The sequence below is a fragment of the Ascaphus truei genome, chromosome 4 (genome assembly GCF_040206685.1).
Source record: "Ascaphus truei isolate aAscTru1 chromosome 4, aAscTru1.hap1, whole genome shotgun sequence".
Classification (NCBI taxonomy): Eukaryota; Metazoa; Chordata; class Amphibia; order Anura; family Ascaphidae; genus Ascaphus; species Ascaphus truei.
In genome coordinates this window covers 352,210,091-352,223,762 of record NC_134486.1, presented here as the reverse complement: position 1 = coordinate 352,223,762, position 13,672 = coordinate 352,210,091, and the positions used below count along the sequence as shown (strand labels likewise).

Below are 13,672 nucleotides of genomic sequence, written 5' to 3'. Positions count from 1 at the left end.
TTCTTACATCAATTAACACACCCAAATGCAATGTTTTGCTGCAAAGTCAATGGCAGCTTCTCTAAACTTAGCAACTGGCTCCTGGTGGACCATTACTGAACAGACGATTACAACATAAATATTTATAACACAATTAATTATGAGTGTTAACATTTCCAAAACTTCACGTGTACAAGAACATAGTTGAAAGTTTGGAAACAACACAGTCTTCAGCATACATACAATAGTAATTAGATAATCTGAAGTCAACAAAACAAGGCCAAAGACATATTTTCTGAATTATAACATTTATTTTTTTTGTTCCTTTTGCGAGCGAGTAACAGGCCTGCTTGTTGTCTCTTGAATTTTCCTTTTTCTTTTGCCACCAACTTTAGGCACAACAGAGCCACTTTGAGTGGCCTCTGGCACTTCACGGGCAGGGCTTGTGGCCAGTGACTGTTCACCTACGGGGCTTGTGGCCAGTGACTCACCTACAGGGCTTGTGGCCAGTGACTCACCTACAGGGCTTTTGGGCAGTGATTCACCTACAGGGCTTTTGGGCAGCGATTCACCTACAGGGCTTTTGGGCAGCGATTCACCTACAGGGCTTTTGGGCAGCGACTCACCTACAGGGCTTTTGGGCAGCGATTCACCTACAGGGCTTTTGGGCAGCGACTCACCTACAGGGCTTTTGGGTAGTGACTGTTCACGGACAGGGCTTGTGCCCAGTGACACATGTGAGCAAGTTGGTAGACACTGCACAAGTGATGGTTGGTCTGTTTCATGTGTGTCTTGTTTTGTTTTTGTCGCCTCCTTTGTAGGTGTCTGCTGCTGAATTTGTACAGATGGCAGCGGTAGGATGTCATCAGGAACCTGCACAGCAATGTCTGCTACTTGACCGGTAACATTTGGGCCTGGTGAATGAATATCAGATGAATGTGGTGAAAACTGACCTGCATGAACAGATCCTGGCTGGGAGGTGTTGAATTGTGGTACATTAGTCATTCTCCAGTAATTAGCTTGTGTTTGCTGAACAACTAATGCTTCGAATGAGGTGTTGATTTTTTGCAACTGTTTAGGCACTTCAATGAAGACTCTGTGGAGATGTGCCAATTGTGATACTGTTTCTTCCTGCAGTCCAATCATCCTTTCCAGCACTGTCATCATGTCTGAATGGCGACGATTTTCTGCGTCCACTATTTTTCCCTCTGAAGCTACAATTGCATCGTATGTGGAAGTTGATGGACGATTTGGCGGTACAACAGTTTCTATTGGCACCTCTTCATGGTCACATGATTGTATTTCAGTCTCTTCTGTGGCGTCATCCTCATCATACTCATCATCCTCATCACCATGATGTTCTAAAAAGAAATGTACACATTATTAAATGGCATGTTAATGTATGCTGTGTTACTATGTAATTGTACTGTGTCCTAAGTAACACCTAACATGTTAGCATACGTTTTATAACCTCATTAAAAACTACCTTGACTTACGAATAATGTTTGGACTCAGTATGAAATATGAATGAATGAAAAGTTGCTCTAAACTCAGAAGTCCTACATGATAATTAACATCACTAACACAATACATGTTGCCTTACACTTAATTTTCACTGACACTAAGTAATCCTATTTAAAGAAGATGTGCAAAACAAATAATGCACATGACAACATAACATATAGAAGAGCACATATTATATGGCCAGCAAATGATACACTCACCTTCTAGTAGTGTTGAGCTGGCTGACCCAGGTGAAGACACTTGTTCCATCTCAGGTGACACATGTCCTCCAGGGGCAACTATATATAACAATAACATAAGTTTTACATTTACATGTGTAAATATTGAACAAACACTTATTGTATGTTCTGTATTTATGATTAACTAACAACATCAGTTCCTTAACCGAAAATGTGTGTGAAAGTGAACATAAATAGTTGTAATAACACTGTACATGCCTGTGTACTTAGAATTTTTGAGTTCCCTAACATACAACATACTATGTTTCTGCAGTAATGCGTGAGGATAAATAGATTAAATGAGTACATAAAAATCATATGTTGTGTAGTGATATCAGTATCATAATGTACATAACTATCATGAGATGACCATTCACAATGGTTATCATGAAGGTGGTCATATTGCAACAAGTGTTGTTTTTGGTAGAGGATATGTGTGGTACATTAATCGAAGATGTGGCACACCTGAATGTGGCTGTGACTCAACAAGACAACACATGCAGTGTGTGATAATGTGTCTTTCATAGTAGTTCAACTATAGATATGAGTGAACTAATGTGTGACGTACGCTTTGATAAGTAATGAGTTGTTGGGGCATTTAGTAGCTAGAGTTAAGCTTTCAAATGAGTGTGATTAACTTCAGTTGTGCTATTCAGGTTGTAAGAAAGGTATTCCCTTCCCCAAAAAGCCTAATCAGCCACACCTTTCAATGACTTGAAACAGGTGCAAATGGTGTGAACTAAGTTGACCGTGAAATGAGGCTGTAATTAGTGTGTGTGCTGAACCCCACCCCCTCTGTTGAAGTGTATGCTGTGATGAGATATTAATTGCAGCTGCTTTAACACAATGGTAGATGAGCTAAGTAGTCATCTGCAGTGTTTAAGTTATGAAAACAATGACATAACATATGATACGTGTGCCTCATTATGCTGTCTGTATATGACATAAAGCAAAAATGGACAATTTCATAAGCAACTATAGATGTGTTAGTGCCAGTGATGTTTGTAGGCCGTTACATGCAATTTCTTTGATGCATGCTTAAAATAGGCAGTAATGTCATGTTTGTCGGAGTAAAATCAATAAAATACACAATAATATGATACATATTTCTGTTCTGTACCTGTAGCTACTAATAATTTCTCATGAACATGTGTTACACATGTGTACTACCCTGTTGTTCCCCATCTTCGCCCACCATCAATTGCTTCCACTGCAGCTATGCATTTTGGGAATTCACATGTAAATGAGCACGCAATGGCACGTGCTATATTAGTTACTGCTTTTAGTAGGACTACTACATATATGTCTATTTTGAGATATATATATACAGAATCAGACATATACATATATAGATGCAGGTATGCTTATATTGTGAAGACAGTATAAAAAGCAGTGTAAATATGCAAAATAACTGTAAGCAACGACACGCCTAGTACAGTAATATTTATCACCTGCTGGAAATTGTGACGGATAAATTCCAATGTCACGGTCACCAGCCAAGCCTTCCACGACGACGGTAAGTAATTTTGGCCGAAGCAGCTCCTCCAATGGAGTCAATATGAGACGTTGTGGTGTGGGCCCACCTCCAGTGCCAGTAGCATGCACGCGTTGGTCTTGTATTTTCTTTTTCAATTTGGACCTAATATCATCAAATCTTTTCCGACAATGATACTTGTCCCTGACACTATTCCCACAGGCATTGACACCAATGACTATTGTGTCCCACATTTCTTTTTTGCTTGCTGCACTTGTCCGCCCTTGAAAAACATATAAAAGATATGAGGTAAATTAATAATAATATAAGCACCAGTTTCCTACACTGCTAGCTGTTCCAAGAGATAGCAAACATGCTGTTTTATGTGTAATATGTGCAGCACATGAGCATTCACTACTAAACCTATACATGTAAGCAAGGTTGCATTCATATTGTATGCAGTTCTGGCAAATTGACCGCCTGTGTTTATTTGTCCTTGTAAGGCATGATAAAAAGCTGTGTTTCCACACTAATGAACATAGAAAGATATTGTGTACCCATATTTGCATATGAACAAAACTCAGATGACCTAGGATCACATGTATTTGAATAATAAATGTAAAGTTACACTTACCTACTAAATGTCCATAGAGACTGTCATAGTGCTCCAGAATGCCAGTGACAAGAGCCCTATTTTCCTGGTCATTGAAGCGAGGATTACGTGGCTTCTCCACACGTTTTTTCCGAGCAGGTTTAGGGTCAGAGCTTGGCTGGTGCTGACTGGACTCTCCTTCTTCCAATGGAAGAGCCTCCAAAAGCTGGCCACCAGCAAGCACGCCACCACCAGACACCCCATCAGCAACTGCGCCACCAGCAGCACTCCCAGCACCAGCACTCCCACTCCTAGCACCAGCACTCCCACTCCTAGCACCAGCACTCACACTCCTAGCACCAGCACTCACACTCCTAGCACCAGCACTCCCAGCACCAGCACTCCCACTCACAGCAACAGCACTCCCACTCCCAGCACCAGCACTCCCACTCACAGCAACAGCACTCCCACTCCCAACAACAGCACTCCCACTCCCAACAACAGCACTCCCACTCCCAGCAACACCACTCGCAGCACCAGCACTCCCACTCCCAACAACAGCACTCCCACTCCCAGCAACACCACTCGGTGCACCAGCAACATCACTCCCCTGAACAGAACGTTCACTCCGACGCGTACTCCCACGAGTAGCACTCCCACTCCCACCAGCATCACTCTTCCCACGCTTTGCGGGCATACTTCCAGCACTCACAAAAAACAGACAAGAAATGTACAGGCAATCACACGACCCACTTCCACATATAAAACAAGACAAAGATGTAAACAAAACAACAAAGGACAAAGCTCACCCAATACACAACAAGTCTCTCAGTCAATATGCAAATCTTCAATCGTCCAGCTCTGTGCGTCTCTCTCTCTCTCTCACTCCCAACAACACAGAGAATGATTAGCAGTACACGTTGCCTTTAAATATGGCGCGCAATCAAAAACATGCTTGTTTCGCCTGATTCAGCAAGATTTGTGATTGTGCAACCTAACAGCACCCCGCCACGCACGCCGATACACCTGTGTGTGATCGGCTCATCATCGTGAGAGTGGGCGGATTTGTTTTCTGGTTGATTTTGAATGTATTCGGCACTTACTGCATACGGAGAGGGAAAAACGCCAATAACATGACTAATCGATAAGCTTGCCGATTTCACATAATCGTCGCTTACTGCATGAGGCCCTATGTTTCCATGCTAATTTCTATGTTAATGAAGCTATCAAATCACACTTAATTGTCAAAAGTTGGAGTATGTATCACTAGCTAACCAGAGAAAACCATGACCCATGTTTAATAAAATACAGAGTAATTAATTTGTTTTGACTGATTAATGAAGGTGTTAAAACGGCAAGTACAATTTGATTATTATATTTAAGGATGATGAAATAGCAATCCAACAGGAGGCTGAAAATAATTGACCTCAGCTACAAGTTTGAATTGCTTTATTCAACAATTTAGGTATACAAGGCATAACAAATATACAGTATTCAATTAATATAACTACAAATCATGTCAGTACATTTGCCGTTTACTGTATGTACAAAATTAGGTAATTTTTAAAGAAAAGGCAGAAAACTGTTTCTGAATTTTCTAAAACCATATTACACAATGAAAATCAGAAAATCAATGGAATTCTTTAGTTATAAGGTACAAAACATTTGTTTATATACTGTACCAGCAGGGGATAAATTAACTGTAGCTTTTAGCAATATTATTTATTAGTTAGTGTGCACATTTTGCATGCTCCATCATGTAATCAAATATTCAATGAATTGGCCATAGATTAAATTCACTAACGAAGTAAAAATATTAGCGCATATAGAGAACATGATCTGTTACTAGCCGGTAGACAAAATAGTGTGGGTAAGTAGACTGTAAACTTACGAAGGTAAAGTCCTTCAGAGTTTTCAACCCATTGTCATGTCCCGACTGTTTCTCCATTCTGGTCCTCACCATTTTTCCTTGGAGTAATATTTTGACCCGCTCAGTTTTCCAGGCTTTCCTGTTGATGCTCTGCAAAAGCCCTTCCTTGTTTGGTGCTATCCTCCTTGCTTCTGCAACAGATTACTTCCTGTTATGTGTCTGTCTGCCTTGTTATTTGCTGGACTTGCCCCCTGTCTATTTTGATCCTTCATTTTCTGCTGGATTTTATGTTGCTTATCCGTAGATGTCTGACCTCCTGTTTGCCTGCCGCCAGCCTACAACTGTGTCTGCCTCTCTGCCTCTTCACTTCTGGCCCCTCCTCGTTTCCTTATGCATTTTTCCTAGGGAGATTGTAGTTCACATTAAACATTGCATATATTTGGGGGAACTCTGCAAGGGGAATAATATCCAGAAACTATTAGCTTGTTCCAATTCTTTCACGTGGTGAATACACGGCAAAAGATGACTTCACCTGGCTTGTCCCATGTGACCAGACACATTTCCTCAGTCTTACAACTTTCTCAAGGGGAAAATTGAGTAATACAAAATACAGAGTAATTAATTTGTTTTGACTGATTAATTAAGGTGTTAAAACGGCAAGTACAATTTGATTATTATATTTTAGGATGACTAAATAGCAATCCAACAGGAGGCTGAAAATAATTGACCTCAGCTACACTAAAATTCATGAGATTGGCTGAAAAATTGTATTGGTATATTTAATATCCAATTAACCATCCCTAGGTGTATATCCAATAGCTTTCTCGCCGGGATATTAGATTTTTTTTATTACCCCCTCTCCATTGGAGAGGGGGAGATAAAATCAATCTAATATCCAAAATCAATCTAATATCCCGGCGAGAAAGCTATTGGATATACACCCTAAAAACATTAACTCCAAAAGGTCTCAACATCGAGTTTGACCTGGCATCCTTTTTAAGGGATGGTTGATTGGATATTAAATATACCAATACAATTTTTCAGCCAATCTCATGAATTTTATCCAAGTCCTCTGTTCTATAGTCCCATATATGAAGTATGGGTATGCCTTTATTCTTAGTCTCGTATTTTAGTAGAGCTCATTATAGCAGATTTTACGGAATTGATTATTAAATATATTACATTATTTGTAAATTTTGTTTTAGGTACATAATGTTTTAATTGTATTAATTGTATTACCTGTGTTTTTTGCATTATTGTATACCACACTGCGGGAAGATTGTATTTCCTTGTATGTTATAGTAATCTTGTGATAAGCTGTTATAATGGCTAGGAGCATGCAATAATAACAATAGCACTTTAGTTAATTAGCCAGATGCCCCTTTAGGAATAATTATCCTATCAGGGCTGTGGATCTGGTAATCAGTTTTGCTTAAACAGCACTCTCTGGCACCAAAGCTCCATTACCCCTGAGGAAGTGATGTCAGGCGTCACGAAACGCGTGTAGGGTGGAGCTTAGTTGCACGCATTGCTGCGTGCTTGTACCAGCTGAGGAGGTTGCTGTGGACGGTGACGTCATCTGAGGTGGACCTGGCGCTCTGAATTGCGGCCGCGAGGAAGAGGTACACGCGGGATCCAGCCTCCACACACACCACAGTTCAGCCCCTTAAGCCTGCGGACGGCACGTTGTAATCCGTGTAGTAAGATCATCTAGCATGTGAGTGCATTGACTGTTGATCTTTTTAGTGTTTTTATTAAATCGTACTGTACTACACCATTGGCATTTTTATCTTTTGTACACACTGGGCAATTCGGCTGTTTGTGGAGCGGAGCACTACACTTGGAGAATCCAAGCTAACCCTGTGAGAGATACAGACCCCCGGTTTAAAGATACCTTTCAAGGCCTGCATTCATCTATTTAGATGTACTGTAAGTAGCTAGCAGCTGTGTGGATGAGGTTTCGATGTACATAGGGTACTGCGCAATGGTCTCCTGTCCTCTTTGATTACAGATATTCAATATCGGAAGAAGAACAAGAGGACAGACTGTGAAAATCCATGAACTGTTTCTTCAAGACAAAGAACCAGGATTAATATATCAGGTTCACGCACTTGATAGTGCGCCAAGGACTTTGTTCTCTGTACTAACAATTGTCTATAGCTATATGGAATAGCTTGTTTATAGTCCTAGGCAGCCTCTATATTTCCCATACCCTCCCTCAATTTGGTGGTTGGTGGGCTACTGTGTTAATTGGTTATCCTCACATAGTTTGGATATATTATTTATCACATTTATTTATATTAATATTTGTTATTCACTACAATCAATTTATTTATTATTGTATACACCATATTCACAATAGGTTGAGCGCTTGGTTTGTAGTTTAATTCTCTTTTCACTAGGGTTAGGAGAGCATTTGAATTGATAATGCTTTTGAAGGGCTTAGTCACTTTAATGAGATACTCTGTTGGTAATTCCAAAAAGAACAGTTTAATTAAAAAAGGGCTCTCATCAGGTTCCATGATGTTTCATCAGATGTAATCAATCAGTCAATCACAGATTTTAAATAGACATTGGAACATACTCAATAAAAATTCCTAATCCAATTTCTATGGTTACAAAAAAAAAAAACCTCTTTGGCAATTATATTAGTTGTTAAAAAAATATGATCCACCTGTCATCCCATATCACCTACAAATTATTTCTCTCTTTTCTAACGGCAAACATTTCAAAAGTTAAAATTTATCAACTATCAAACCAGGTATTTACTTTTTTGTTCTTGTGGCCTGCAGTATGTTGGGATCACTATGTGTCCTCTATTCACAATATTCCTACAGCACAGGAGAGAAATTGTGATAGCGTGCCCAGCCATTTTGTGGGATGTCTAATTAGATTGTAAGCTCCTCGGGGCAGGGACTCCTCTTCCTTAATATTATGTTTGTCTAAAGCACTTATTCCCATGATCTGTTATTTATATTATCTGTTATTTATTCGATTACCACATGTATTACTACTGTGAAGCGCTATGTACATTAATGGCGCTATATAAATAAAGACATACAATACAATACAATGTCACAATAAGGATCATAAGAATCTTAGTACAGCTCAACCCCGTTATAGCGCAATCCTCGGGGGCCACACGATCTGACCGCGCTATTACCAGGGTCGCGCTAATTTTTTTAAAAATGGCAGCCGCGTGCCCTTTCGGGGAGAGGGGGGAGGAGAGAGGAGGGAGGAAGAGGTGGAGTGAGGCGCCGGAAGCCTACACGTCCACCAGCAGCCACCGTAACTCCCCTCGCACTTCCCCCAACAGCCACCGTAACTCCCCTCGCACTTCAATAACAGCCTCACTTCCCCCCGCCAGCCCCACTCCGATCCCCCCCCAAGCCCCGCTCCGATCCCCACCCAGCCCCGCTCCGATTCCCCCCCGCCAGCCCCGCTCCGATGCCACTTCCGCTCCGATCACCCCCGCCAGTCCTGCTCCGATGCCAACCCCACTCCGATCCCCCTCCACCTGCCCCACTCCAACCTCCCCCCCGCCTGCCCCACTCCGATCTCAGCAGCCGACAACAAAGGTAGGGAGGGGGAGTGGGGGATGTGAGTGTGTTATGTGTGTTGTGAGTGTGGTGTGTGCAGTGTGCTGTGAGTGTGTGCTGTGAATGTTTGCTGTGTGTGTGTGTGTGTGCAGTGTGCTTGGAGTGTGTGCTGTGAGTGTGTGCAGTGTGCAGTGTGCTGTGAGTGTTTGCAGTGTGCTGTGAGTGTGTGCAGTGTGTGCAAAAAAAACTTTTTTTTTTTAATTCGGATCGCGCTATAACGGGGTTGAGCTGTATCATGTGACTAGAATGTCAGAGCATTTAGAAAGCCAAGTTCTCACAGTTGCAGGGTTGATGATAAAGTGCTGAGTCTAATTATTGTATTCTTCCCCTCCAAATAAACTCCAGTTTGAACTCCCCAGACACTTCATATGTAACACTTAAGATGTTACAGAGCCAATGTACAGTTTCATTACACAGAATTGTGACAGGTGAGTGACAGGCCATTCAGCCAAGCACTGAATGGCAGAGGAATCTGCAGATATGCTTAGAGAAAATAATAATAATAAAAAAATAAAAAATAAAAAAATATATATATATATACTGTATATAATCAAAAAATAAATAGATGATACCGTTCTGTGGCTAACGAAATGCTTTTATTTGTGCGAGCTTTCGAGATACACTGATCTCTTCTTCCGGCGATGTTACAATGAATGAAGCAAGGATTACTTAAAAACAGTGTCTCTTGGAATGTTATCTGTGCTGGTCCTTCCCCCGATGTGGATGTGTTTTATGGCTAGAGGTGTCAAAGGGTTACTGAAAGCAAGTGAAGAAAGAGTGTGTATGTGTATCAGTGTGAATAAGAATGAATGGAGAGCCCACAGTATAAACAGTGCTCCACACAAGGTGTGTGTGGAGTGAGAGGGGATATAAATGGTGTGGGTGGGTGTGGAAATGTGAGAGTTTGTAGCACAACTAAAAGTGTGTGTGGATACTATGTGGTCCCTATTGGTGTATATATATATATATATATATGCAAATGTAACTGTATTTGCATATTTGCTTTCCTGTGGAGGGTTTTTGTCACTTTTTTTACTCACCATAACTTAATTCAGTATTATATATATATATATATATATATATATATATATATATATATATATATATATATATATATATATATATATATATATATATATATATATACAGTAATATTTCCATTTGCTATAGAGTATGCTTTGCTGTGGATGATTTTTGTCCCTTTTTGTACCCATCATAACTTAACTAAATTAACACTTATTAAGGTTATGGTGGGGAAAAAAAGTGAAAAAAAACCTCCACAGTAAAGCATATAGCAAATGGAAATATTACTGTATGTTCATTTGCATGTCTTAGACAGGTCTGCAACCCTGTCTTTCACCATTATCGACCAGCACACAGCATTTCCACGGCAGCAAGGGATTCTGGGAAATGACATGCAAATGAGCACACAGTGCCACCTTTTGTCTCACTATATATATATATATACAGTGTTTGACAATTAATGATAATCACACGCCCGCGGCGTGTGGATTTAGGCCGCTGGCAAGTCGTTCTGGGGCTCTATTAATTTTCCCCTGCTCGCGCCAACATTTTCAAATTTTTTTTTTAAATAAATAAATAATTCCTCTCGATCAACGACCGAGATCCCCTGAGGCTCCCAAGATGGCCGCCGATGCATGTGGACCGCCTGGAGGCGGGGCTTTAAAATGCCTGGCCGCAGGGGATTGGATGGGATGCCGAGGGCGGGTCTTTGACAAAAAACCCAGTCGCAGGGGCGGTCACGTGGCTTCCCGTTCTCCCCTGCCTTCCATCCCCCGGCTCCTCTTCCCTCGGCACTCTGGTTCTGCCTCCCTCCGGCTCCTTGGCCCTTCTTCTGGTTCCCGGCACTCCTTCCCCAGGCACCCCGGCACTCCCTCCCCCGGCTCTCCCTCCCCCGTCTCTCCCTCGGCACCCCGGTTCTGCCTCCCTCCGGTTCCCCGAGCTCCTCCTCCCTTGGCACCCCGGTTCTGCCGCTCCCTGGCCCTCCCTCCGGTCCCGGCACTCCTCCCCCCAGCTCACTCTCCCCACCCAGAGCCCGCTCACAGCCACTCGCTAGCAGTGCGGCACCTGCTGCTAGTGAGCGCGTGACTCCGATGAAGCAGCCGCCTCCGCCGAACCCGCAGCTACCTGAGGTAAGGATGCAGAGGGGGGCAGATGGGAGATGCAGAGGGGGGGGGGGCGATGGAGATGCAGAGGGGGGGGACGGATGGGAGATGCAGAGGGGGGGGCGGATGGGAGATGCAGAGGGGGGGGCGGATGGGAGATGCCGAGGGGGGGGGGGCGGATGGAGATGCAGAGGGGGGGGGAGATGGGAGATGCAGAGGGGGGGGGGAGATGGGAGATGCAGAGGGGGGGGGAGATGGGAGATGCAGAGGGGGGGGGAGATGGGAGATGCAGAGAGGGGGGAGATGGGAGATGCAGAGGGGGGAGATGGGAGATGCAGAGGGGGGGGGGTGGATGGAGATGCAGAGGGGGGGGGCGGATGGAAGATGCAGAGGGGGGGCGGATGGGAGATGCAGAGGGGGGGGGAGATGGGATATGCAGAGGGGGGGGAGATGGGAGATGCAGAGGGGGGGGGAGATGGGAGATGCAGAGGGGGGGGGAGATGGGAGATGCAGAGAGGGGAGAGATGGGAGATGCAGAGGGGGGGGAGATGGTAGATGCAGAGGGGGGAGATGGGAGATGCAGGGGGGGCCAGATGGAGATGCAGAGGGGGGGCGGATGGGAGATGCAGAGGGGGGGCGGATGGGAGATGCAGATTGGGGGCGGATGGGAGATGCAGAGGGGGGACGGATGGGTGATGCAGGGGGGGAAAGAGAGATGGGAGATGCAGGGGGGGAGAGAAAGAGATGGGAGATGCAGGGGGGGAGAGAAAGAGATGGGAGATGCAGGGGGGGAGAGAGATGGGAGATGCGGGGGGAGAGACATGGGAGATGCAGGGGGGGAGAGATGGGAGATGCAGGGGGGGAGAGAGATGGGAGATGCAGGGGGGAGAGAGATGGGAGATGCAGGGGGGGGGAGAGAGATGGGAGATGAAGGAGGGGGGGGGAGAGAGATGGAGATGCAGAGGGGGGGGGAGATGGGAGATGCAGAGGGGGGGAGATGGGAGATGCAGAGGGGGGGGGGTGGATGGGAGATGCAGAGGGGGGGGGCGGATGGAAGATGCAAAGGGGGGGCAGATGGGAGATGCAGAGGGGGGGGGAGATGGGAGATGCAGAGGGGGGGGAGATGGGAGATGCAGAGGGGGGGGAGATGGGAGATGCAGAGGGGGGGGGAGATGGAGATGCAGAGAGGGGGGAGATGGGAGATGCAGAGGGGGGGGAGATGGGAGATGCAGAAGGGGGGGAGATGGGAGATGCAGAGGTGAGATGGGAGATGCAGGGGGGGCCGGATGGGAGATGCAGAGGGGGGGCGGATGGGAGATGCAGAGGGGGGCGGATGGGAGATGCAGATGGGGGGCAGATGGGAGATGCAGAGGGGGGACGGATGGGAGATGCAGGGGGGGAAAGAGAGATGGGAGATGCAGGGCGGGAGAGAAATAGATGGGAGATGCAGGGGGGGAGAGAACGAGATGGGAGATGCAGGGGGGGAGAGAAAGAGATGGGAGATGCAGGTGGGAGAGAGATGGGAGATGCGGGGGGGAGAGAGATGGGAGATGCAGGGGGGGGAGAGATGGGAGATGCAGGGGGGGGGGAGAGATGGGAGATGCAGGGGGGGAGAGAGATGGGAGATGCAGGGGGGAGAGAGATGGGAGATGCAGGGGGGGAGAGAGATGGGAGATGCAGGGGGGAGAGAGATGGGAGATGCAGGGGGGGAGAGAGATGGGAGATGCAGGGGGGGGAGAGAGATGGGAGATGCAGGGGGGGAGAGAGATGGGAGATGCAGGGGGGGGGGAGATATGGGAGATGCAGGGGGGGAGAGAGATGGGAGATGCAGGGGGGAAGAGATGGGAGATGCAGGGGGGGAGAGAGATGGGAGATGCAGGGGGTGGGGGAGAGAGATGGGAGATGCAGGGGGTTGGGGAGAGAGATGGGAGATGCAGGGGGTGGTGGAGAGAGATGGGAGATGCAGGGGGGTGGAGGAGAGAGATGGGAGATGCAGGGGGTGGGGGAGAGAGATGGGAGATGCAGGGGGTGGGGGAGAGAGATGGGAGATGCAGGGGGTGGGGGAGAGAGATGGGAGATGCAGGGGGGGAAGAGAGATGGGAGATGCAGGGGGGAGAGAGAAAGAGATGGGAGATGCAGGGGGGGAGAGAGATGGGAGATGGAGATGGGAGATGCGGGGGGAGAAAGAGTTGGGAGATGCACCCAATCACCCCGCCACCCAATCACCCTGCCACCCAACCACAATCAATCCCTCTCTCTACCTTCTTCTCTCACCCCTCTCTCTCTCTCT

The 13,672-nt window shown here is 45.6% G+C and overlaps 2 protein-coding genes across 2 annotated transcripts in view; both read right to left on the bottom strand.

Annotated features, from left to right (window-relative positions):
• The window catches only part of SNTG2 (syntrophin gamma 2), a 503,218-nt gene that overhangs the window by 347,248 nt on the left and 142,298 nt on the right, over nt 1-13,672 (bottom strand). The window lies entirely within an intron of this gene.
• On the bottom strand, nt 240-1,777 carry LOC142492151 (uncharacterized). The gene is made up of 2 exons (XM_075594834.1): nt 1,704-1,777; nt 240-1,340 (listed from the first exon to the last, which is right to left on the bottom strand). Exons 1-2 carry the CDS (start codon nt 1,750-1,752, stop codon nt 289-291), a joined length of 1,101 nt encoding a protein of 366 aa, XP_075450949.1. The 5' UTR covers nt 1,753-1,777; the 3' UTR covers nt 240-288.